We start from the raw sequence: 27,203 nt of genomic DNA on the forward strand, positions 1-27,203 counted from the left end.
AAACGTCTTCCAAAAACATTAAAAATAGTAATGTTTCCAAACTTTTGGTGTGTATATATATTCACACCAAAAGGTTCGGGGAAGAGTAAACAAAAAAAAAATCTGGATGGTTATTCTATAAACACTGTCAAAAAGTCACCTGGATACTATTACATTGATAAAGTACCAAGAATATCATGGAACATGTTCTAAAAAAAAATAACGCCACAATTTTAGATACAGTTGCAATAAATAGCAATCAAGTAGAATCTAACACTATATATATATATATATATATATATATATATATATATATATATATATATATATATATATATATATATATATATAATTATTATTATTTTTTTAATATTGTTATTATTTTTAATGCCTGGGTCCCAGGCTGATAATGCATTAAAAAAATCTTAATTAAATTCAAGACTGTTTGAAAATTTAAGAAAACCTACTAACAAAACAACATTGAAACAACATAAATATTACTCTGAAAAGTTTTCAAACAAAATAAATATCTATTAAAAAAAGAAAAGAAAAAGAGATGCCTATTTTTAATGTCTTTAATGTTCTCTTATGAAAAACTATGCTACTTTTTATATAAATGTTTATGTATGTCTTCCAGGTAAACTGACAAAAATGCATTATTACAGAGTTTTTAAAGTCACCAAAATATGTTAAAGTGGTTATTTTTGGATACTTGAAGACAGCCACATCCATACACAAAAAAAAAAAAAACATTTATCCTTTCAATTATTTTATTAGAAGTCTTCAGGCTTGGAAAATATTTTTAGAACTAAAAGGTAAAACAAAGACTTGTGTCTTCATAAAAAAAAAACGAATTTCGAAGTAAAATCAACCTTCCACAGTGTTAAAAGATAATTTACTGGCTTTTTATTTAACATGATTAGTCAATAATTAATTAATTTTATTGCATAAAGGACAAACATTGTTAATGTCAGCATATTTGGAGTGCTGATAGGAAAGACAGGCGTGTAAAATCTTACCTTCTTTATGATAGAATTAGTCTTTGTTATCTTTAATAATAATTATACAAATAATATATGATGTTAAAAACTGTAAAATAAGTTCACATCTTCAAATTCCTTACTAATAACTGGATGGAAATAAAGCATTAATGATCAGTTTTGAAGTTTAAAAATAAATAATGTGAGGTCAGGCTTGGATTAGATTGTTTTAGGCATGAAATAACTCAAATATAAAAATATTAAATATAAAATCTTGGCAACACTTTAGAATAAGGTTCCATTAGTTAATGTTAGTTAACTACTTTAGTTAACATGAACTAAGCAAGAACAATCCTTCTACAGCATTTATTAATCTTAGTTAATGCTAATTGGGCGGAGCTGGCTGTCGCCATCTTGGCCGCGCCTCACTCCCGAATAATTAAAAATGGGCAAAAAGGCGGGATCTTGTTGCTGAAGCCACTCCCACCTAGCTTGACGGCGGTGACAGCAGCGGCAATCCACCTGTCACTCAAGTAGCCACGCCCTTAATTATGCAGAACTTTAAGGATTAGTATAATTTAAACAGATGAGTTACAAAAAATAATAATAATAATAATCACCCCACTCACAGTTGTCATGAAGAGCAAAATTAGCTATATAGACCAAGATAATTTTTTGTACAAGGCTGTAAATGTTTTTTTCTGCTGTAAAGTTGGGCATTTCAACATTTTGAAGCCAGCCTCTAGCGGCCAGTCAATGAATTGCAGTTTTAGTCACTTCCATGATAGTCTCAGCCTCGTCACACTCACGCTCGAACGGTTATTGGTTGTTTGACATGTCAGTCAAACGGCCTCATGGGCGGGGCTTGGCCTACGAAAGCTGCCATAGATTCCAGACCTTCAGAAAAGAAGGCTACGCAAAACCACTTCTGTGTTGGTTTCACGAGAAAGAGCGGAAGGTTGCCGCTTGATAAAAACCACATCCACAAGAGCCATGAATCTTATGAGGTCTTCCTTTATTTGAGCATTAAAACCGTAAGAAAAAATATCAGACACTGTGTTAGAAAGAAATTCACAGAGTTTTTCAGACTAGTACAAAGGTAAAGTCAAGGCACTGAAACTTTAAGAAAAAAACTACAATTCAACAGTTTTAGTGTAAAAACAAAATAGGAACGTGAAATCTTTACCCAAGATCTAGTGTAATAAAGAAATTTCATTACTGTTTATTAAAATTTTAAAGCAGATTAACACCCAGAAAGTGAATAAGCAAACAAAATCAAAAGTGTTGTTTTGTATTAATACATTCAATATAGATTTAAGAAACGTTAGTTCTTCTTACGTTTTCCAAACAAGGTGGTAAAAAATACAAATGCTGATTCGTTAACAACACCATTCAGATTTCCAATAATAAATGATTTTCTTGTAATCTTATCTTAAAATACTTTGATGGATAATTCTGCCCTACAAAGCAAAAAGACAGTAACTGCATTTTTGGTCAAAAATGAGTTATTGACGTTTTTTTATGACATTCAATGCATCCTTTGTTGTGTGACAAAACATCTTATCTGAAATCTGTGTCGTTTTGGAGAAAAATGGTAGGTGTTTGTACAGTAACTACTTAGGCTGGATGACAGGACAACTTTTAAGTAATTTTTCTCACTTCTGCACTCTGCGTAGTTACTGCCTTTTTGCTTTGTAGGGCAGAATTGTGTTGTATAGCATTGCACAGTACAAAATGATTGTTTAGGACAGTGATCTGGAGCTGAAAGAGGTTCTGCTGTAGCTGAAGCTGCTGTATCTGGAAGACGAAGAGGGGGATAAAGTGTAATCTACGCTGCCCCTACGGGATCCACTTCGAGAGCCGCTCCGAGAACCTGAAGCAGATCCTGGATTCGAGAGGTTGTAGGGGCTGCTGATGCCACGTGATGAAACCGTGGCGGCCGGAAGCATGCGGACACCTGTGTTCTCCTCGGTCATGCAACCTTCCAGAGCCTCCTTGTAGGATATCCTCAGCTTGGTCTTGGGGCAGGTGAGGGTCTTGGGGTGGTGGCGTGTATCCTGGAGCCTCTGAGCCGCTCTCATATCCAGCCAGCCGAGCTGCAAAGATTCCTCGAGCGAACGTCTGCAACTATGTTCTGGGTCAAACAGCCCGCCGGTTAAATACTGGAATTCGAGGAACCGCTGGCCGGCTTCGTACGGCAGCCATTTTTCTTTGACGGCCTCGGCGGCTGACATCATACGCTTGGTTTTGAAATCTTCAAAACCAATGTACGCTTTCTGGGCAGGTTTTATCCTGTTAGCCATTTCGTCATCAAGGACACCAAGTCGCGTTGCTTCCTGAACAGACACACGGCGACCGTTTTCAGGGTTCACAATCCCTCCGGTGCAAGCCTGAGCCTCCAGGAGTCGTTGCGCTGTAATGGAATCAATGATTCCTCTCTTCAGAGCCTCACATATGCTGATCTTCTCCATCTTCTCTGTGTCAAAAACTGCTCCGACTGGATTCTGCTCCTCGATTATTTCCACTAACGGGGTCAGTTTGACTGACATGCTGGAAACATGCTTGGCGGTGTTTGTTGAGGTTGGATCTTGAATGGATTGGTGAGTGGAGATGCTCTCGGTTTTAACCGTTTCGGTTTTAATAATCTGGCTTTTCAGTGCCGTTTGGGATGTGAAAGTTGATGAGGCGGCAGAGGAGCTGAGGGGGCTGCTGAGCATCTTCGTCTTGTTGGTGATCATATCTGCAAGTTCTGTAAGGGTGAGATTTCCTGAACGATACTTATCAAAGACACTTTGGTCAATAACTCCCTTAGTAAGCAGTTCTTTCAAATCATATTGAATCCCTGTTTGCATGTCCATTATAGCTGTACTGGTCGAGCCATCTGGGGCAGTGATTACCGTTTCTTCCCACTCGCACTCTTGCTGAGACAATTCCAGGAAGGTTTCGTAGTCTATGAGTTTCTTTTCGTAGGCTTCACGCACAGTCATCTCTTTATTGCTTTCAGGATCAACAATCAGTACTCGTCGCTTCCTTGTGGAGTTCTTCTGCTGCATCTTTTTCTTATCGTAAAGAGGCAGAAGCACTAGCCCCGTCGTCTTATCTGGAATGCAACGGCTCTTCAGCTCCAAGTACGTCAAATTGTCTTCTGTGTTTGGGTCGAAGAAACCCTTTGTGTCATCTCCTTCATCTTTCAGAATCTGGTTCATCTCTTCATCAAAGTAGCTCCTTTGGTACGCCACATCAACATCAATTCGGTGACTGTTTTTAGGGTCAATGATGCCACCACTTGCAATCTGAGCCTCCAGCAGGCGAATGCCATGACCTTTCTCTATGATACCACGCTCAATGGCTTCAAATAGGGAGATCATCTTGTTGGTGCCTGGGTCTTTGTACCCAGTTACTGCTCTCTCGGCAGAAAGAAGCTTGTCTTTGAACTCCACTCCCACCAGTCCATTCTTACAAGCCTCCTCGACTGTGTAGTATTCATTGCTGATTGGATCAATAATGAATCCCGAGGCAGCCTGGGCCTCCAGAAGCTCCAAGGTAGTGCCTTGTCGCAGAAGCCCTTGCTTCATGGCCTGGTAGATGGGCAATGTGCAGTCGTTGGCCTCGTCATAAATCCCAGCAATGCAGGTTGACCCTCGGAGATAAGCCCGAAGCCTGTGTTCAATATCACGGCTGGTAATCTTGCCCTCTCTCAAATTATCTACATCCGAAGGTTGCAGCAATTTTGCATCCACCAGATCCGTCACGTTAACTTCGTGCCGCAGCCCCGGTACAGTTATGGGTTTCTCTGGAGCCGGAAGCAGGAGCAAGCTAGTGCTGAGATCAGCCTTGCATCGCTTCTTGATTGTAACATAGCTGGCATGCAGGCCATCGTCAGGATCAATATAGCAGTTTGGTTTCGCATTTAGAGCTTGATAGAGATCCTCATCAATAAGGTCACGGTCCATAGCGGTATCTTTAGAAACATAGACGCTAAGGACGGGATCAATGATGCCTCCCGCCGCCTCTTGTGCCTGCAGGAGACGCAGAGCTGTTTCTCGGTTAACTATTCCTTTCTTCATGGCTTGGCAAACTGGCAAGAGTTTCATAGTTTTGGGATCCCTGAACCCAACACAGGCGGCCTCTGCAATCAACAGTTGTTTCTTGTCAGCCTCATCCACAAGCCCATTCAGACAAGCCTCCTCAACCGTCATCCTCACATTAGCTCTGGGGTCTATGATGTACCCTGTGGCAGCCTGAGCCTCCAGTAACATGTTTCCACTCTCGTCCGAAATCAACTTTTGTTTTTTGGCCTCGGTGAAGGTCATTTTGCCTTTAGGTCCTGCTGCCAGCCCCGAAATGGCTCCAGTGCCTTTAAGATTGAGCCTGATATCAACAGATACATCCTCGACAGTTCGCTGGCCTTTCATCAACTGCTCAAATGTCACCTTGTCAATCACACCACAGTCATGCAGCTGCTGAGCCGTTACGTTCTTGCGGACACCTTCGAAGACCAGTGAGGAGGGATCCGTTAGGTCTGTCTGAGTGTATTTGGTAGCACCATCTGGCTTCCGCTGCAGTCTTAACACCTCCTTCTCCTGCGAGTCTCGTTCTGCCTGCATCTCTGCCCTCTCTCGTTCCGATTTCTGCAAGAGCAGCCTGTAGCGTTCATCGGTTTCACTCAGTTGCATCCTCAGCCTCTCCATCTCAGACTTGACAGAATTAAATTGGCTCTCCAGGCCAGAGCGCTCGGAGTTGTGCTTTCGAATTTGCTCCTCGTGAGTTGCACATTTGGTCTTCCACTGGGTAAAATCCTTTTTGATCTTCTCATTGTCCTCCTGCAGTTGTGATTTGAATCGCAGTTCTGATTCCAGTGAGAGTTTGACACGGGGTAGTTCGTCTTCCAGGTTTTTTAAGCGGATCATTTCCTGGTCCATTGCAGTCAGTTTCTTGAGGAGATCATCCCGCTCTTGCTGCAGGCTGCTGAACTCATGTTGGGATTTTTGGATCACAGAGGAAGTCTGCAACAAAAGGCAAAAAGAGAAAATTATTGTTGTGTCATTTAAAACATACTTTACAGTATTTAAGATGATAATTCTGTGTATGAATTTTCAGATAGGACATTGATTTGTTATTGAAATGACAATGATTTATCATTCATTGACTATCACAAAACAAAACCAATTGGTTTTCAAGCTAACGACATGGCTTAGCTTCTAAAGCAGATGTAGCCAACCCTGGTCCTGGAAGATCCATCCCAGCTCCAACACACTTTCTTGTTATCCTGAACACTTTGATTAGCTAGTATGCGGGTGTTTGATTAGGGTTGGAGCTCAAATCTGCACCATGGTAGCCCACCAGGAGCAGGGTTTGCTATGCCTTTTCTAAAGGATCAAAATCACAGAGGGCGCCACGAACAATAGAGGGTACATTGATATGCCTTGAATGTGGTTTATCATGTATGCAATGGATGCTGTTATGCAAAACAAGCATGCAGCATGGATGCATGCCAAGGACAAACCACACAGGCATGTATTAAGATGCAAAGTGCAGGGTGTGGTGCAGGAAATAAGTAGAACGTGCACATTAAGAAATGTAAAAATATGACAGATTGCTTTAGGGACATATTTGCATGTCAAGACAGTGACAATTTACAGCATGAAGCGTGAGAGAGCGATGCATGCCGCTAACTAAATCTACGCATCTTAACGACTGAACTAGAGATCTCTAGTTTCTAGTTATCCTAGTACCTCTCTGGCTTGTTTTTGCACATTTTCTATCTCCACTTGCAGTTTCTCTCTCTCTCGCGAGAGCTGTCGCATAAGCCTGTCATGCTCTGCACCGGCACGCTGACTGGACTCGAGCTGCTTCTGCAAAGCTGCGATTTGCTCAGTCGTTTCCCGATCTCGAAGCTTCTTGTTTTTGAGCAGATCATCATATTCTAGACGCAAAGAGTGTAACTCCTCCTCCAGGCGGTGGCGATCTTTGGAAAGGGTTTCGTTGAGCCTTTGCAGACGCTCAGTTTCAGCAGTGCCTATGTTTAATGCACAAGTCTTCTCCTCCATGGTGCGTTGAAGAGCCTCATAGCGCTGGTTGGAGTCTTGGACGCGCCCCTGCTCCTGTGTCAGCTGTAGTTTCAAAGTGTTCATCTCGGCTTTCAAGGCAGCGAGGCTCTGAGAAGATGTTTTTTGCTCCTTTAAGGCACGGTCTAGAGCCTCCTTCAGCTGCTTGCATTCTTCATCCGCATGTTTGGCTTCAAGATTCGTTTCTTCCTGGCTCTTGCGCAGCTTGGTGATCGTCGTGGCGTACTCCCTCATGGCCTGGCTACTCTTTTCAAGTTGTGCCTCTGTTCTCCTACGCTTGCTGGCCTCCTCTTCCACCACTTTCTGCTGCTTCTCTAAATCACTTTCCAGCTGCTTCAGCTCCTGCTGGAGCTCTTGAATGCGGTTTTGGAGGTGCGCGATAGTCTGTTCAGACCGGCCCTTCTCAAGAGCATAGGCCTCCAGCTCCACCCGGATGAGGCTCAACTCCTGGTGGGAAGAGCGCAGTTGCACCAACTCCACATTACAGTTTTCATTCTTCGTTTTGAGGTCGGCCAACTCCTCCTCCAGTCGCCTGGTCTCAGCCTCGAAAGATCTTTTCAGACGTTGCTCCTCTTCTAGAGAGCGTGAGAGACGGTTGATCTCACTACTCTTTTCTTGCAGTGCCCGACTGGAGCTCTCCTGTACCTCTCTCGTTTTGTTGTCTGCTTCACGCTTCTGGCTAAGCAACAACTGGACTTGAGATTCAAGCTCATGCCTCTTTCGGCCTTCCTCTGTACTTACAGCTCTAACTCTCTGGACCTCCTCTTCTAGGTGCTTCCTCTGAACCTCCTTCTGGCTGAGGGAGATATGAAGTCCTTGCATCTGCTCCTTTAACTCCCTAGATTCTCCCTCTAATCTTTCAATCTCCAGACGCATGGAAGCAGCCTCACTTTCTTTCTGCTGCGAAAGCTTCTGCATGCTGGTCTGAGTAACGAGGATTTGAGATTCGTAGGTCTGTTTCACCTCTCGTATCTCTGTGTTGTGCTCCTGCCTTACCTTTGCCAGCTCTGCTTGCGCCTCCTTGACGCGCCGAGCCTCGTCTTCCAACTCCCTTCGTAGACGTTCCAGCTCTTGAGTCCTGTCAGACACAGTCTTTTCCAGCTCCATCTTGGCCCAGCTGGCCTGCTCCAGTTCCTTGATTTTCTTGCGCATGGTTTCATCGTGTTCTTCCTGCAGAAACATGTAGCGCTCTTCCACAATTTTTTTCTTCCTCTCCATATCGTCCAACTGGAGTTTGAGGCGACGTACTTCATCCGTTAGCTCTTGAAGGCGATTGGTTGAAGAGTCCAGGCTGTCCTGTGTAGCCATGCACTTCAAAGTCTCGGTCCTCTTCACTTCTTCCAGAGATAGCAGGTGTGTCTGCGATTCATTCAGCTCTTGCTGATATTTCAGAAGAGCCTGCTGCAAAGATGCATTCGTTGAAGTGTGATCCTTAATGGCATCTCTCAGCTGCTCAAGTTCCTCCTCGAGAAGCTCAATCCTGGTATTCCGCATCTGCAAAAACACATTTTAAAATTCATTTAAATTGCCATTTGGCATTTGTAAAAAAAATACTCAATTTGGCCAAAAACTTGAGATATACATTTATATGATCAGAGTTGGGTAGATTACTTACAAATTGTAGTCCATTACTGTTTCCAAATGATAGACAAAAACTGTAGTGACTGACATAATCCATTACATTTCACATTTTAAATAATATATTCAGACTACTTTTTGATTACTTGCGACTTGTGAAGTCGATTTTGATTGGATCGTACCATATTGATATAAAAATACAAAGAATATATATAAAAGAAAACAGATTCCATTCGTTTTTATTAACAACATGAAGTGCATTAAACATTATGTAAAAGTTTCTTAAACTGGTGTTCATGAAGGAAATTCAGGCGGTTTGTGAGTTTAATGAAAAGCTAATTAAATATTTAAAATATAAAATTAAAATTATAAATTTTATTTAAAAATGTAATAAATTTTTTAAAATAACAACAATTAAAATAAAATGCTTACTAAAAAGTATTTATTTGTATGTAATTGAAGTCATTAATTATGTAATCCATAAAAAAGTAACTGTAATCTGATTACAAGTATTTAAAAATGTAATGTATTTAATATCTATCTATCTATATATATATATATATATATATATATATATATATATATATATATATATATATATATATATATATATATATATATATATATATATATATATATTTTTTTTTTTTTTTTTTTTTTTTTTTTTTTAATAAAAAATTATAAAAAAATTTTTACTGTAAAAAAAGTTTTGAGGAGAAATAATTATCACTGTAAATGATATTAATGCAGTCTTACTTTTGTAATTTAATCAAAACCACAGTGTGTGTATATACCTTCAGTTCTTCCATGTTCTTCTGGGAAGCCATAAGAAGTTTGTAGTAATCGTTTGAACGGGTGAGCAATTCGAAATAGTGCGCATTCAGAGAAGAGACCTGGGGGACAAAGATAAGCACAAAAAATATAACGTTATAATCAAGCAACATTGCAAGAACAGAGGTGCTGGGAAAGCGTGTGTTTGTAGGCGTACCTCTTCTGAAATGCTGGAAGATGGTGACTGAAGCACAGTCCTTCTGATGGGGATGTTGAGCAAAGTTTCCAGTCCAGCGCTGTAAGTTGCAAACTCAAGCTCATAGTTCTACAGAGACACAGCTCACATTATTAATAAATGCCGTCAGATCAGAAATTAGATCTAATGAGGTTGCAAGCTACAGCAGTCGCATAAAACAATGACTAAATATGTATATGGTTTTTCACATGGCCACATGTTAATATTTATAATATCTTCATGTCTTATAATCGCATTTAGCAGATCAGAGCTGGGTAATTATGTCGTTTATTTTTATTATTATTATTATTTGGTCAGCAACCAATGGGTAGCCCACAAACCATATTACAATTCAAAATCACAGCAAAAAAAAACAACAACAACAAACTTTGTAATAGATATCTTAACACTTTACAATAAGTTCCCTTTAGCTGGCATTAGTTAATGCATTAACTAAGAATGAGCAATACATTTATTACAGTATTTAATCATCTTTGTTAACGTGATATTGTTTGTTGTTGATATCTGTTTCCATTTTCATTTTAGGATTTTTGTTGTGTTTTTGAAAATTTTATTAGCTTATGTCCATATAGTCTTATACATTTCTATTTCAGTTTTACATATTTTAGTGCATCATGTTAAACAATTTAAATGAAAAATGCTGCAACCTGCTTAAGAAAAAAAAATTATATATTGATTTTTTTTTTTCAGGTAGCATTTATTTTATTTCAAGTAACCAAAATGTTTTTTAATGGTTTTAATTTTAGTTTTTAATGTTAGGGCGATTAAATAGTATTAATAAAGTTAAGAGGCTAAATATTAACATGATATAAAATTAGTATTTGAACAAATGAAACCTTATTGTAAAGTGTTGTTAATATGGAGTGCCACAAGGATCCGTCCTAGGTCTCCTTCTATTTTCAATATACATGTTACCCCTTGGTAATATTATTAGAAAATACGGAATTAGCTTCCACTGTTATTGTTGCTAAGTCATGTCAGAGACAAAAACTACACAAATTATTATCATTTGATGTTTTAACTACTATACAAATCATCATTGTTTGGGTAACTGTAGGTTGAATACCTTGATGGCGTTTATGCAGGTTTCTCCGTCTTTCTGCACCGTCTCCAGCAGCTCTCTCTTCGCCTTTATATCAGAGTTTAACGCCTGCACACATTAGAAAACAGCATTATAAAAATCTACTCAAACTTTAGTGATGGTTTTAGTGCCTCTCAAATGCACACTTTCTAGACTCACTTTCTGTTGGTTGAGCAGCTGTGTGTAAACTGTGAAGTCCTCCGTCTTGACGTGATGCTGAGCATCGATCTGTCGCTGGGTTTGGTCGATCCAGCCGCTGAGACGAGAGCTAGACTCCATGTATCGCTGTAGATTTGGCAGGTAAGCGTCCAGATCCTCCAGCCTGAGCAGACAGCCTCATTAGTGCACTCGTTTGGGTGATACACTTGATAGATGTTATGTTCGGGATGGAGGATCTGACCTGTTGTTGATCTGTATCTGGGTGCGTTTCCAGCGGTCTGACAGCTGGTTGAAGTGCTCGGCGTACTGAGAGAGGTTGATGATGCACTTGTAACGGCCCTGATCCGTCTGGTCGTTGTACTGCTGGACTTTATTGAAATTGGCCACCAGCGAATTAAGCAAATCCTGCTTCTGCTCCAAATCAGTGCGCATACTCTGGGTTTAGAGGAACAGCACTTGTTAGGTCATGCACACAAAGGACTCTTTTCTTCTTCTTTTAAATAGCAATTTTATATATAAATTTAATATATTAAAAAAACATTTGTTTTTAATATATATATCTCATTTTAAGTAATAAAAAAATAACTATATTATTAAAGTACTTTTAGAATTTTTGGCCTAGATTTCCAGAAATATCTAAAACATATTAAATAGATTTGAAAAGCAAAAATTGCATATATTTATATATTATATATTTATTACAAGATTACTTGTTCTGTTTTTCTTGATGAAAAAAATTATTATAATAATGACAATATTTTAATAAATATAATAAAAAATATTAAAATAATTCTATAATAAATAATTTAAATAATTAAAAAATATATATTATTAGAATATGTTGCCATGTTTTCAAGGAATTTCCCTAAAAACAATATAAATGTACCTGATAAATGTTCCTTAATATTCTGTTTTTTTCTTCTTCTTTTTTTTTTATAACATAAATGTACTCGAGAAGCAAAATATAATTTAGTAAATTATTATCTCTTTTGTGGGGTTAAAAACACTTAAGGACTGCAGGCAAATGACTGTTTTTCTTGATTTAAATATATATATATATATATAATTTAATCATTTTAAATATATAAAATAAAATAAAAAATATATAAAATAAAATAATTCTACAATAAATAATTGAAAAAATATGTTATCAGAATTTTTTGCCTTGTTTTCGAGAAATATCCTAAAAACAACATAAGCATGATTTTTTTCCTTTAAGGGAAAATATCCTGAGTTTAATTTAAGATATTTGCTTTTATTAAAGAGTTTATTAAAGTTATTAAAGAGTTTATTTTTATTAAAATAAATATTATTATCAGTATTTTTTGCCTTGTGTTCCATGAACATCATTAAACCAGCATAAATATAACTAAAAAGAAAAATTCCATTAGGTATTAGATTTTATTAGTGAACTGCATTTACAGTAAGGGCTGTATGCTAATAACATGTTCTGGTTTTCTTGATTTAAACACACACACACACACATAAATGCATATATATGAATGCATAAAGTCTGGTAATGATCACCTGAAGCACTTTCTGGTATTTGTGCACCTCGTCTGGATCGAGCGACGCCGTGTCTTTCTCTATCAGTCGAGCTTCATAAACCTTCACCACATCTTCAGCTTTCAGCAGATCTTTCAGCAGAGACTTCAGTAAATTCAGCCTGAAACACAGAAATTTTTATAATATATATATAATAAAAATGTATATTACATAATAGATTATAATTTATAATATATTATGATAATATACTAATAATATAGTTAAATAAATAATATAATTATAATATATATATATTCAATTAACTTGTAATTATAATTATATAATAATATCGAAATGTAATTATACTAAAATATATATATTTTAAATATATAAAATAAAATGAAAAATATAAAATAAAATAATTCTATAATAAATAATTTAAATAATTTAAATATATATATTTTTAGTTAATATATATATTTATTATATATATATATAACATATATATATAACAAATATATATATTTGTTGCCATGTTTTTGAGGAATTTCCCTAAAAACAATATAAATGTAGCTGAGAAATGTTCCTTAATATTCTGTTTTTTTCTTCTTCTTTTTTTTTTTTAATAACATAAATGTACTCGAGAAGCAAAATATAATTTAATAAATTATAAGCTTTTATTGTAGAGTTAACAACACTTAAGGACTGCAGGCAAATGACTTGTTCAGTTTTTCTTGATTTAAAATAAAAATAATAATAATAATTTAATCATTTTAAATATATAAAATAAAATAAAACATATATAAATCAATTATATATAATATATATATTCAAAAAGAACAGTTATTTGAAATTGCATTTCTAATATTCTAATATATAATCATATTCTATTGTAATATATATATATATATATATATATATATATATATATATATATATATATATATATATATATATATATATATATATATATATATATATATATATATATATTCAGATACAAAGTTATTTGAAACTAATATATAATAACAAATATAACAAAAGTTTAAATATAAACTAATTTTAAAAGTTGAATAATTATAATACATGAAAATATATATTCAAATAAATTATTTCAACTTCAATTTTAATAAACATTAAAATTGAAAGCTTATTTGAAATTGTCATAATATTTTAATATATTCTTTGAGATTGTATTATCAAAACATTCCAGAATATGACTGTATTTCTGATCAAATAAACTTCTAAGACTTCTTCATTAAACCCGACCACAAACTTGTTAGTTTCGTGTCCTTCTTGTGAGCTCCATCTGTTGTGTGTGGTGTAACTGTGCGGGTGTGCAGTGGTGTAGCTCTCCATCTGTTGTGTGTGGTGTACCTGTGCGAGTGTGCGGTGGTGTGGTTCTCCACCTGTTGTGTGTGGTGTACTTGTGCGGGTGTGCAGTGGTGTAGCTCTACAGCTGTTGTGTGTGGTGTACCTGTGCGGGTGTGCGGTGGTGTGGTTCTCCATCTGTTGTGTGTGGTGTACCTGTGCGGGAGTGCGGTGGTGTAGTTCTGTAACTGTGCAGGTATGTGGCGGTGTAGCTCTCCACCTGTTGTGTGTGGTGTACCTGTGCGGGTGTGCGGTGGTGTAGCTCTCCATCTGTTGTGTGTGGTGTACCTGTGCAGGTGTGCGGCGGTGTGGTTCTCCAGCTGTTGTGTGTGGTGTACCTGTGCGGGTGTGCGGTGGTGTGGCTCTCCAGCTGTTGTGTGTGGTGTACCTGTGCAGGTGTGCGGCGGTGTGGTTCTCCACCTGTTGTGTGTGGTGTACCTGTGCGGGTGTGCGGTGGTGTGGCTCTCCAGCTGTTGTGTGTGGTGTACCTGTGCGGGTGTGCGGTGGTGTGGCTCTACAGCTGTTGTGTGTGGTGTACCTGTGCGGGTGTGCGGTGGTGTGGCTCTCCAGCTGTTGTGTGTGGTGTACCTGTGCGGGTGTGCGGTGGTGTGGCTCTCCAGCTGTTGTGTGTGGTGTACCTGTGCGGGTGTGCGGTGGTGTGGCTCTACAGCTGTTGTGTGTGGTGTACCTGTGCGGGTGTGCGGCGGTGTGGTTCTCCAGCTGTTGTGTGTGGTGTACCTGTGCAGGTGTGCAGTGGTGTAGCTCTACAGCTGTTGTGTGTGGTGTACCTGTGCGGGTGTGCAGTGGTGTAGCTCTCCACCTGTTGTGTGTGGTGTACCTGTGCGGGTGTGCGGTGGTGTAGCTCTCCATCTGTTGTGTGTGGTGTACCTGTGCGGGTGTGCGGTGGTGTAGCTCTCCACCTGTTGTGTGTGGTGTACCTGTGCGGGTGTGCGGTGGTGTAGCTCTCCACCTGTTGTGTGTGGTGTACCTGTGCGGGTGTGCAGTGGTGTAGCTCTCCATCTGTTGTGTGTGGTGTACCTGTGCGGGTGTGCGGTGGTGTAGCTCTCCACCTGTTGTGTGTGGTGTACCTGTGCAGGTGTGTCGTGGTGTAGCTCTCCACCTGTTGTGTGTGGTGTACCTGTGCAGGTGTGCGGTGGTGTGGTTCTCCATCTGTTGTGTGTGGTGTACCTGTGCAGGTGTGTCGTGGTGTAGCTCTCCATCTGTTGTGTGTGGTGTACCTGTGCGGGTGTGTGGTGGTGTAGCTCTCCACCTGTTGTGTGTGGTGTACCTGTGCGGGTGTGCGGTGGTGTAGCTCTCCACCTGTTGTGTGTGGTGTACCTGTGCGGGTGTGCAGTGGTGTAGCTCTCCACCTGTTGTGTGTGGTGTACCTGTGCGGGTGTGCAGTGGTGTAGCTCTCCATCTGTTGTGTGTGGTGTACCTGTGCGGGTGTGCGGTGGTGTAGCTCTCCACCTGTTGTGTGTGGTGTACCTGTGCGGGTGTGCAGTGGTGTAGCTCTCCACCTGTTGTGTGTGGTGTACCTGTGCGGGTGTGTCGTGGTGTAGCTCTCCATCTGTTGTGTGTGGTGTACCTGTGCAGGTGTGCGGTGGTGTGGTTCTCCATCTGTTGTGTGTGGTGTACCTGTGCAGGTGTGTCGTGGTGTAGCTCTCCATCTGTTGTGTGTGGTGTACCTGTGCAGGTGTGCGGTGGTGTGGTTCTCCACCTGTTGTGTGTGGTGTACCTGTGCAGGTGTGTCGTGGTGTAGCTCTCCATCTGTTGTGTGTGGTGTACCTCTGCAGGTGTGTCGTGGTGTAGCTCTCCATCTGTTGTGTGTGGTGTACCTGTGCGGGTGTGCGGTGGTGTGGCTCTCCATCTGTTGTGTGTGGTGTACCTGTGCAGGTGTGTCGTGGTGTAGCTCTCCATCTGTTGTGTGTGGTGTACCTCTGCAGGTGTGTCGTGGTGTAGCTCTCCATCTGTTGTGTGTGGTGTACCTGTGCGGGTGTGCGGTGGTGTGGTTCTCCACCTGTTGTGTGTGGTGTACCTGTGCAGGTGTGTCGTGGTGTAGCTCTCCATCTGTTGTGTGTGGTGTACCTGTGCAGGTGTGTCGTGGTGTAGCTCTCCATCTGTTGTGTGTGGTGTACCTGTGCAGGTGTGCGGTGGTGTGGTTCTCCACCTGTTGTGTGTGGTGTACCTGTGCAGGTGTGTCGTGGTGTAGCTCTCCAGCTGATCTAGTCTCTGGTTAATGAGCTCCAGCTGTGCGTGCAGGTATCTGGCTTTATCACTGTCCGATGCGTCTTTGAGCTCGGTCTGCACGCTGTTTCTCAGGCTCAGGAACTCGGTCTTCAGCATCTGCACGTCCCTCTGAAAGACCTGCACACAGACGCTCGGTGAGAAACCGTGGCTCTCGGAGACGAGACTCTGAGCTGAGGGCGTGAGGTGCGCTGGTCACCTGTGTGCTGGCGATGGGCCGCTCGCACTCCTCCGGCGCGTCCTGTCTTAACGGGATGTACAGGAACGTGACGAGGGACGAGTCTGCGGCGTCCAGCTTGAATCGGAGAGCACTGAGCTCGTTCAGTAGTCTGACACTCACCGCCGCCGCGAATTCAGAGCCCTCTCCTCGAGCCGCTGACACACACACAACACATTCACCACGTTAAACAGCACATCTTCATTATTTCTGACTTGATTTACATTACTAATATCTAAACATTCTTTATGGTGTGGCGTTAACTGCACTTAAAGGGACAGTTCAAACACAAATCAGTTGATGGTACCCATTGACTTCTATAGTGTGGAAGTCAAAGGCTACCAGCAACTGTTCGGTTAACAACATTCTTTAAAATATCTTTTTATGTTCAATAGAAGAAAGAAACTTGATTTTGTAAACTTTATTTTTGGCTGTAAACAAATGATTTCTGATTTTCTTGAAGTAAAAAAAAAATTACATTTTTATAAATGCATTTAAATAATTTTACAAATTGTATTAATTTGTATTAAATATTTAATATTTAAAGAGAAACAAATGAAACGTTATATTTCACGTGTGTGCCAATTTGCTAAAATGTTGTAGATGTTATATTATGTTATTTATTTAACTAAATATGGCTATTAAAATAATTGTATTGCATTCATAAAATTTTTATTTTTTTATGTATGTAACATACATACGGTACATATATATATATATATATATATATATATATATATATATATATATATATATATATATATAACTTTTTCTTTATAGCATAGAAAAAGTTTTTCACAAACTTTGGAATGTTAGTGTATCATGGTTTCCACAAAAATAATATTTATATGATCTAATAATTAAAAAAGAATATATTATATAATTAAATAAGTCTTATATAATATTTCTATAAAATATTACATTAAAATATTTTGATAAAATAAATGCTGCCTTGATAAGAAAATTATTCTTTTAACCAGTAATATATATATATAAAAATGTATACAAATATATATAAATATTTAATTATTTATGCTTAAAACAACAACTACAAAAAATCAACTGGATAAGAAAAATACATGTAATTCAAGATATATTTTGTTAAAACAAGTCTTAATATGTAACTTGAACACTATAGCAACAAATGTGTCTTCTTTTAACTATAATTAGAAATTAAAAAGATATAGATTTCCATTATTAATATCTTAACATTATAAAAAAAAAAAACACACATTTACTTAAAAACAAACATGACTATTATTAAGCTTGTGTTTATGCTTACAACTTAATTCAAAGATGATTTTTCTGACCCACTTACAGACATTTTTGTCTTGCTTTAAGCACGAACACCCTTCATTTTTCAGAAAACAGGATTTTCGAATTGAATGCATGTTTTCTTCTGAAGGAATGCATCTCTATGTGATGCAGACTGACCGTACGCAGGCAGATCCACCACCAGCTTGTTGTAGTGCTGCTGGGCTCCTGTGAACTGGCTCTCCATGTGTTTCTGGTCTTCGGCCGCGAACAGCTCTGAACCCTGCGAGTGCTTCTTGAACTCCTGGAAGTGCATCTCTAAACTTCTCATGATGCTGTTGTACTCCTCTGGACTCATTTTGGAAAGCTGCACACAAACAAAGACAAAACGCCTGTCAGTTTTAATGCAGTGCAAGCGAACGGCATTTGTTTTGCTAAATGAACAAATACACTAATGCACATTCTGTGTGCAGCGAGAGTAACGTGTCTAACATGCCTAGAATTAATTATATGTAGATGGTTTTTATTATTAAACATGAAAAATAAAATGCTTTATGATTTCCACACAAATAAGAACTGTTTACACTTTTCAGCATTGATTATAAAAATAAAAATAAAATCCTGAGCATCAAATCATCATATTTTCATGATTTCTGAAGATCATGTGACACTGAAGACTGGAGGAATGATGCTGAAAATACAGCTGTGCATCACAGAAATAAATTACAGTTTAACAGATATTCACATAGAAATCATTTATTGTACATTATAATAATATTTCACAATTTTAAAAAATTTTTTTTTATTTTATTTACCATGTTGATGGTGAGTGAATTGACGCGGTTGATGTCCAGCAGACAGTACTGCCACGAGATCATGCTCTTGACGTTGATGTACATCTGATTCCAGACGGTTAGAATGGCCTCATAATACTGAGAGTTTCTGCCAACAAACACAAACACAGTTAAATGGTAAAAAAGGAACTAAATCATTTCCAACACATGCAAAAAAAAAAAAAAAAAAGTAGATAATAATAGTTTGTGTGGAGCAGCGTTTATGTGTCACCCACACATACAGCACAGATTAAACCCGAAGAGCATGTGTTTATTTCACTGAACAACAGTCTTTGTGAATTCATAATAGCAGTATGACTTCTTATGACTTTTAAATGTTTTTCAAGCAGCCTTAGAAAACTTTCTGATAATATGGAGGAAAATCCCCACTTCCGGTATTTTGCCAGTTTTCCGACACGGGTTAAATGCAATCGAGGACTGCAATCATTCAGTTCTTACAGTGAAGCAGGAAGTAGGAATCCTGAAAGCCCAAGAAAATCATTATTGCCTTATATTAAAGGGATAGGTGCAGACGACTAGGGCCTTCATTCACCCACCAGAGCCGTTTGAGGCTCTTTTTATGATGAGTGGATGCTCTTTATTGAACTTCTTTTGGACAACTGAAAAATGACACCCATTCCCTGGCATTATAAAGCTCGGAGGAGCCAGGATGTTTTCTAATGTAACTCAGATTGTATTCGTCTGGAAGAAGAAAGTCAAATACACGTGGGATGGTTTGAGGGCGAGTAAATCATGGGGTTATTTTACATTTTGGGGTGAACTGTCCCTTTAACAACAATATATGGACAGGCTGTGTGTGTGTGTGTGAGAGAGAGAGTGCATGTGAGAGTGCGTGCGTGTGTCTGTGCGTGTGCATGTGTGTGTGTGTGTGTGCGTGTGTGTGTGTGCGCGTGTGTGTGTGTGCGCGTGTGTGTGTGTGTGTGAGTGAGAGAGAGTGCATGTGAGAGTGTGTGTGTGTGTGTGTGTGTGAGAGTGCATGTGAGAGTGCGTGCGTGTGTGTGTGTGTGTGTGCGTGCGTGTGTGTGTGCGTGTGTGTGAGAAAGAGTGCATGTGAGACTGTGTGTGTGTGTGTGTGTGTGTGTGAGAGTGCATGTGAGAGTGCGTGCGTGTGTCTGTGTGCTTGTGTGTGTGCGTGCGTGTGTCTGTGCATGTGTGTGTGTGTGCGTGTGTATGTGTGTGCGTGTGTGTGTTTGTGTGCGTGTGTGTGCATGTGTGTGTGTGTGCGTGTGTATGTGTGTGCGTGTGTGTGTGTGTGTGTTTGTGTGAGTGTGTGTGTTTGTGTGCGTGCGTGCGTGTGTGTGTGTATGTGAGTGTGTGTGTGTGTCTGTGCGTGTGCATGTGTGCGTGTGTGTGTGTGTGTTTGTGTGAGTGTGTGTGTTTGTGTGCGTGCGTGTGTGTGTATGTGAGTGTGTGTGCGTGTGTGTGTGTACGTGCGTGTGCTTGTGTGTGTGTCTTACTTGCTGGCCAGGCTGATGGCCAGTGGATTGGGAGGGGGCACTAGCAGACAGACTGAAGGCACCAGCATGTCCATTCCTCCGGGTCCTGTCACCTGCCACGTGGTTCTCTCAGAGTTATCCTTCAGGATCCCTTCATCACCCTTTCGGATCGTCTTCTACAGACACACAGGACAACACACACACACACACACACACACTGTGTCTTCAGACTTCAGTCTATTCTTACTTAACTACATTCATTCAATGAAGACTTTACACAGAAATTTGTTTTTGAAAGAAGACTGTTTTGCTCTTCAAGGCTGCATTTATTTGTTCAGAAATAAAGTAAAAATTGTAAAATATTTTACTGTTTAAAATAACTGTTTTCTATGTGAATATCTGTAAAAAATGTATTTATTTCTGTGATCAAATCTGTATTTTCAGCATCATTACTGCACTCTTCAGTGTCACATGATCTTCAGAAATCAGGAAAATATTCTACATTTTATTTTTCAGATGATTCACAGATGAGAACAGCGTTTATTTGAAAAATAAATATTTTGTAACATTATAAATTATTGTAATTTTTGATCAATTTCATGCATCCTTCCAGAATAAAAATAATAATAGTACTTAATTATAAATAAATACATATATTATATATAAATTATAATATATGTATATAAATTATAATATATATATATATATATATATATATATATATATATATATATATATTTATAAATGTATAAAAATGTATGTAAATAAATTTTATAAATTAATCATAAAAACTACAAATACTATTATTTAATATTATTATGTAATTTTACTTTCATTTAAAAAAATATATATCTTTGATTCAACTCTCACACAGTAGAACTGCACTGCAGTATACTATGATATATATTTATGTATACTATATACATATATATATATAACAAAAATATAAAATTATATAATAATAAAAAAGAATAATATATATGCATGTAAGTGTCACCTCGTCCTGTCTGAAGTCACACAGCGCCTGCACGAGGATATTTTGACCCGTGATCTTCTCTTCTGGGTTTCTGGGTTTCAGTCTGACGATGCTCTTGGATTTGAGCACCAGCTGCTGGACCATCTCCCTCTGCTCCGTCAGCCGCTCGCGCTCCCTCTGTCACACACACACACACACACACACACACTGATGAACCAGCCGCGCTCCAGCAGCATTCACACGTGTTGAAACCTGAATGAAGCGTCACCTCCAGACCCTGCAGCAGATCCAGTAAGCCGTTTAGAGCTGTGGATTTATCGCAGGAGAAGCTCTTGCGGATGTTCTCGTGCTCTTTCTTCAGTTTGTCGTTCATTTCGACCGCCTCTTTGAAGAACTAAGGAAAACAGAGCGTAAGGAAGCATGCAAACTCATTCCAGACGTCATCAGATGAGCTTCACCTGTCAGTCTCACCTGGCTGTATCGTGCGTTTTCCTTCAGATGGACGTTGATGCATTTGGTGATCTGCAGCAGCCAGCTCCACTGCGTCTGCAGCGTCTCCATGTAAGCCTGAAAACCCCATCAGACTGCGTGAGAAACACCAGACGCGAGACACGAGCGCTCCAGACCAGACGCACTCACCTGGATCTTATCAGACGCCGGGTGTTTGTTTTTCAGCAGACTGTCCACCTTCGCTTTCAGGACGTTCAGCTGAATCTCCTTCTGCTCCAGTTCACTCATGAGTTTCTGAAACACAGGGAACCGTCTTATAGCCTTTTTAATATTTGATATACATTCTCAGAACGATGAGAAAATGTTCTTAGGACAACATTCTCCGATGCTATTGCTTGTACTTTATGAATGTTCTGAGAAATGTTTTTTTGTGACCTTTAAATAACATTCTTTTCATGACAGGAAAACTGGACATTTTAACATTCTTAGAATTAAAAAAAAAAAATTGTTTTTTTTAATTTTTCGTAAAAAAAAAAAGAAAATGGTGGAATTTTGTAAGAAACTTTTTTTTTTCACTTTTAAATATAATTATAAATCACAACCAAAGCAATATTCTATTAAATATTTATAGAATATTAAAAAATAAACATTTAAATAATGTTACATTTAAAAATAATAATAAAGTTAGTAGAATGTTGTAAGAAGCATTTTTAAATTCTTAGAATATTAAAAATAAATGGATTTTTTGGGGTGAAAAAGCTAAAAGAATGTCGTAAGAAACATTTCTGTAAAGTTATAACCATAACCAGAAAATTGGACATTTAAAATGTTTATAGAATATTACAAATAAACATTTAGATGAAGTAAAATTTTTGGTAAAAAATAAAGTTAGTGGAGTGTTTTTGTTGTAACTTTTAAACAGCATTATAATTACAATAAAAACAACTGGACATTTAAATATTTATATAATATTACAAATAAATGGTTAAATATATTGTTTTGGGTGAAAAGGCAAATAAAATGTAATAAACCGGGCATCTTAATTGTTTATAGAATATTAAAAATAAACATTCAAAAAAATATTTTGGGTAAACATTTTATGTTCTAAAAAACATTTTTGTAACTTAAATAACATTTTAATCACAATAACAACTGGACATTTAAATATTTATAGAATATTAAAAATAAACATTTAAATAATGTTATCTTAGGTCAAAAATAAGTTAGTAGAAAACGTTTTTGCAACCTATAAATAATATTCAAACCATGACTTGATCCCACAACGCTGAATTTATCACCTGGGGAAAAATCATCAAATATCTCCAAAGCCTAAATTCTATTCAAAAGACATGATTTTAGTGACACCAGGTGATTACATCAACAGTCCACCAGAGGGCGCAAATCAACACGAAACAGTTCTTATACCATCTATGATCATGTTCTTAATGTTTACACACAAACAAACCCGCATGAACTTAATTGCATTTTTTTTTTTTTTATTCATGCAAAAAAAAAATGAAACATTAATAAAAAATACATTTTAGTTGAGAAATGAGTGCAAATTAAATACAATATTTTGAACTTGTATTTTTGTAAAAAATATATATATGTCTTATAGGATGCATATGCATGAGTAAAATTAAACGTGTTTATTCACTCTTCAGATTCTTTAAAACACTAATGTTTTTTATTGCAATCACTGCTAGTGTTTGCTAATATGCATCTTAAATGCAAATGCATTTCTGTATTTGAGGTCTGATAAAAGCTGATTTAACCCCTAAACAGGGTTGTTGTTTTGCACTAAAACACTGATGAGCGAGTCTTACTGAGAAGCTCTCCTGTTTCTGAGGGATGTAGACGTCGATGTTTTTGTCGCCCCAGTCGAACACCAGCTCCTCTTCCTCTCGGTCGTTCACCCACATGATCTGTCCGGAGATCTCCTCGATGATGTTTCGCAGGTCCTGCAGCTGGACGCTCCGCTGGTACGAGGCTTTCTGAGGATCACACACACATGAGAAACTAAAACAAGAGCTTCTCTAGATCTACATGTGTGCTCAAAGAGAGTAACGGTTATCTCTGGGTTTGATTGAAACACGTCTCACCTGTAGATTTTCCCATTCCTGATCCAGTTTGAGGAGACAGGATTTGTTTCCTTCAGCGCTTTGGTCTTTGCCTCGCATCTAGAGCAAAGAAACGGTGAATACATACAACAAATACTGCTTTGATGCATTACATACACTTGATATATTCTATTGCATATTGTCTATAACATACAGGATTATCTATTTACTTTGCATCTATGTCTATCTATCTATGTGTATGTATATAAAAAAAATGAAATCACACCAAAAAATTTAATGAACGCAATACAATTATTTTAATAGACATCAAATAAAAAAACATTACATAACATCTAGAACATTTTTGCAAGTTGGCACACACATTTTATTTTTTTCTCTTTACAAATACAAAGTAATACAATTTGTAAAATTATTTCAATGCATTAAATAAATGAGACAAAAAATGTATTATAATATAAATTAATACTAAAAAATAATTTAGAAAAAAAAAAAACTCATACTCATATATACTCTCAATGTCAATATGCAAATAAAAGCAGGCTATATTTTCTATTAGTTATATATTGTTGTTAAAAAACAGCGTGTGTGTGTGTGCGTTTGTGTGTGTGTGTGTGCGCGTGTGTATGTGTTTGTGTGTGTGTGTGTTCATGTGCGTGTATGTGTGTTTGTGTATGTGTGTGTATGTGTGCGTGCGTGTGTGTTTGTGTGTGTATGTGTGTGTGAGTGTGTGTGTGCGTGTGCGTGCGTGCGTGTGTGTATGTGTATGCGTGCGTATGTGTGTGCGTGTGTGCGACTGTGTATGTTTGTGTGTGTGTGTATGTGTGTGCGTGTGTGTGTGTGTGTGTGCGTGTGTGTATGTGTATTTGTGCGTATGTGTGTGCGTGTATGTGTGTCTGTGTGTGTGTGTGTGTGTGTGCGACTGTGTATGTGTGCGTATGTGTGTGCGTGTATGTGTGTGTGTGTGTGTGTGTGCGCGACTGTGTATGTTTGTGTGTGTGTGTATGTGTGTGCGTGTGTGTGTGTGTATGTGTATGTGTGTGTGTTCATGTGCGTGTATGTGTGTGTGTGTGTGCGCGCGTGTGTATGTGTTTGTGTGTGTGTGTGTGTGTTCATGTGCGTGTATGTGTGTGTTTGTGTATGTGTGTGTGTATGTGTGTGTGAGTGTGTGTGTGTGTGTGTGCGTGTGTGTGTGTGTGTATGTGTGCGTGCGTGTGTGTATGTGTGTGTGTGTGTGCAACTGTGTATGTTTGTGTGTGTGTGTGTGTATGTGTGTGCGTGTGTATGTGTATGTGTGCGTATGTGTGTGCGTGTATGTGTGTGTGTGTGTGTGTGCGTGTATGTGTGTGTGCGCGTGTGTGTATGTGTATGTGTGCGTATGTGTGTGCGTGTATGTGTGCGACTGTGGATGTTTGTGTGTGTGTGTGTGTGTGTGTGTGTGTGTGTGTGTGTGTGTGTGTGTGTGTAACTCACCAGCTCTGTTCGCGCTCGTTCCACCTCTGTACTTCTCTGGAGAGAGCTGTGAAACATGCTGTGATTGGTTATCTGCTGCTCGACAGCCGTCAAATCATCTCCCCACTGCGACGTCTCTATCAGCCTCTGCACACACACACACACACACACACACACACACAGATTCAAACATGACCTTGCACTAGAAGCAACATGTAACTCGGCTTGTTTTATTGCATTGAAACTATTCTAAAGAACAAAGCCGGCTGCGCTGGAAGTGTTCTGCTTTAGTGGATTTCTAACAGTGTTGGAGGAAGTTATTCATGCATTACAATATTGCATTAGTCCATAACAAAGTGACGTATTGCATTACTTCATTACTTTTTAATGGAAAGTAATCCGTTACATTAATGATGTGTTCCCTTTTTTGATCAGAGTTTTAAAAATCTTAAACAAACGTCCAACTAAAACAGGAAACCTGTGTATTTTGAGAACATTTAATTAGGTTTTCTAAACATTTTAGATTATGAAACATTAATTGAACATTGCAAACGCTATGGGAACGTTATTTATATGTTACATTACAAACATTATTTTTTTTTTTTGGTCATGCAAACATTATGGGAACGTTACTTTTGAATGTTCTCGGAATGTTTCGAAACAAGTGGCAACATTTAAAAAAAAAAAAAAAAAAAAACGATCTAAAACATTCCACGAATGATGTTTAAAGAGTACTGCATGTAATATTTTAAGCTTTGAAAACACTACTCCTGAAAGTTTTTAAATGTTTAAAAAAAAAAAAATTCTGGAGATACATTTTATCATTTTGGCAACGTTACAAAAATGTTACTTTTCAACGTTCTCAGCAAATGAATGATGTTTAAACATTATGCAGGAAGCATTGTGGGAATATTCCCTGTTAGCTGGGAGCACACACACGCTCTCGTTCAGACGCTGTGGTCTTCAGCAAGCGTCTGTGGTTCATTAGCTGTGACCTCCTGACAGGATTGAGTGTTACTGACCCCTGCGGGAGCCGGAGGAATTCTGGGGGTTTGGGACTCGTGGGAGGGCCTCGGACAGGGAAGCATGCCGGCTCTGATTCGGGTTTCTCAGTAGGACTGTGTTCTTTGGCAGGACGCCGAGTTCAGAGTTTGTCTTTCGTTTTCTCTCGCTCTCTCTGTCCTGACGAACACTCACCCGGAGTCTTTATCTAGGCCTGACTGAACAGAGCAGCACTTAACTGTCTGCTTTTAATCTGATGTCTATTTCTGGCACATCAAGCCGAGTAGCTCCGCCCACGGTGAAATCCCATTGGCTGAAAACCCTGCTTTCGCATAACTTAACATTCAACATCTGCTATAATGTTACAAAGTTTCCTATTTTAAAAAAAAAATGCTGTTCTTTTGAATCCTGTGAATCATAAAAAATAAAAAGCATCACAGTTTACACAAAAAAATATTGTGCAGCACAACTGTTCCCAAGATTGATATGATCAGAAATGTTTCTCGAGCAGTAAATCATCATATTACAATGATTTCTGAAGATCATGTGACACTGAAGAATGGAGTAAAGGCAGATTTGTTCACAGAAATAAATTACATTTTATTATATACTCGCATAAAAAAAACTGCAATTTAAATTGTAATAATATTTCACAATTTTTACTGTATTTTTTTTTTAATCAAATTAAAGCAGCCTTATAAAAAAAAAAAAAAAAAATTATATATATATATATATATATATATATATATATATATATATATATATATATATATTTATATTTATATTTATATATATATATATTTTTTTTTTACATTTTGGCTTTTACTAAAGACTGATGATATTGATGATACAGCCAGCAGATATGGTTAAAAATGATATGCATTTCAACATACCTGATGTTGATTTCATCTAACCCATAAAAAGCACATTAAAGTCATTGCAGTGTTTTCAATGGTGCATCATTGAAATGGTCTGCAGAAACCAGCAGTGCGGTTTGTGTTGGGAAACTTACATGGATGAAACCGAGTGAAAGGGACCACAGGACATGAAGAGAGAGGACTGTGGTGTGAAGGCTGCTTACTCTCTGCTGTTGGATCCAGGACATGGCCTCGGTGAAGAAACGGTTGGGTTCTTCACGGCTCGCGCTGCGCCGCATCGTCCTGCTGCTCCACTTCTGCTGCACCTGCTGCTGCAGTGGAGCGCCGTTCAGAGCCATGCTGAGATCTCTGAGCTGCTCGGAGAATATATTCACACTGAGAGAGAAAGACTTACAGTCAGGTGCCACTTATTTATCAAAATTCATTTGACATGAACCAAAAGAAAACATTACCGTCTCCAGCCGCCAGAGGGCGCTCTATGCTGCTCAGTTCTCCTGTAGTCTACACTGAAAACACAGAGCGCCCTCTGGCGGCTGGAGACGGTAATGTTTTCTCTGGGTCTAAATAAATGCGACTTATAGTCCAGTGCGATTTATATATGATTTTTTTCCTCATCATGACGTATTTTTGA

The 27,203-nt window shown here is 38.3% G+C and overlaps 1 protein-coding gene across 2 annotated transcripts in view; it reads right to left on the reverse strand.

The window, feature by feature from the left end:
• Nucleotides 1–1,957: 1,957 nt before the first annotated feature.
• The window catches only part of LOC127938481 (desmoplakin), a 30,930-nt gene continuing 5,684 nt past the window's right edge, over nt 1,958–27,203 (reverse strand). Inside the window, exons 4-24 of one of the 2 annotated variants that reach the window (XM_052535128.1) lie at nt 26,776–26,947; nt 24,714–24,839; nt 23,265–23,342; nt 22,989–23,156; nt 21,352–21,456; nt 21,184–21,279; nt 20,981–21,106; nt 20,734–20,889; nt 19,758–19,912; nt 18,262–18,388; nt 17,627–17,813; nt 16,175–16,350; nt 15,917–16,095; nt 12,400–12,538; nt 11,114–11,307; nt 10,873–11,035; nt 10,699–10,782; nt 9,594–9,701; nt 9,400–9,498; nt 6,695–8,521; nt 1,958–5,965 (exon numbers count right to left, since the gene is read on the reverse strand). In XM_052535128.1, the coding sequence (XP_052391088.1) occupies nt 2,702–5,965; nt 6,695–8,521; nt 9,400–9,498; nt 9,594–9,701; nt 10,699–10,782; nt 10,873–11,035; nt 11,114–11,307; nt 12,400–12,538; nt 15,917–16,095; nt 16,175–16,350; nt 17,627–17,813; nt 18,262–18,388; nt 19,758–19,912; nt 20,734–20,889; nt 20,981–21,106; nt 21,184–21,279; nt 21,352–21,456; nt 22,989–23,156; nt 23,265–23,342; nt 24,714–24,839; nt 26,776–26,947 (7,729 nt within the window). In that variant the 3' untranslated portion in view covers nt 1,958–2,701. The remainder of the gene's footprint in view (nt 5,966–6,694; nt 8,522–9,399; nt 9,499–9,593; nt 9,702–10,698; nt 10,783–10,872; nt 11,036–11,113; nt 11,308–12,399; nt 12,539–15,916; nt 16,096–16,174; nt 16,351–17,626; nt 17,814–18,261; nt 18,389–19,757; nt 19,913–20,733; nt 20,890–20,980; nt 21,107–21,183; nt 21,280–21,351; nt 21,457–22,988; nt 23,157–23,264; nt 23,343–24,713; nt 24,840–26,775; nt 26,948–27,203) is intronic. The other variant, XM_052535129.1, reaches the window with a different exon arrangement.

The sequence above is a fragment of the Carassius gibelio genome, chromosome A20 (genome assembly GCF_023724105.1).
Source record: "Carassius gibelio isolate Cgi1373 ecotype wild population from Czech Republic chromosome A20, carGib1.2-hapl.c, whole genome shotgun sequence".
In the NCBI taxonomy this organism is placed as follows: Eukaryota; Metazoa; Chordata; class Actinopteri; order Cypriniformes; family Cyprinidae; genus Carassius; species Carassius gibelio.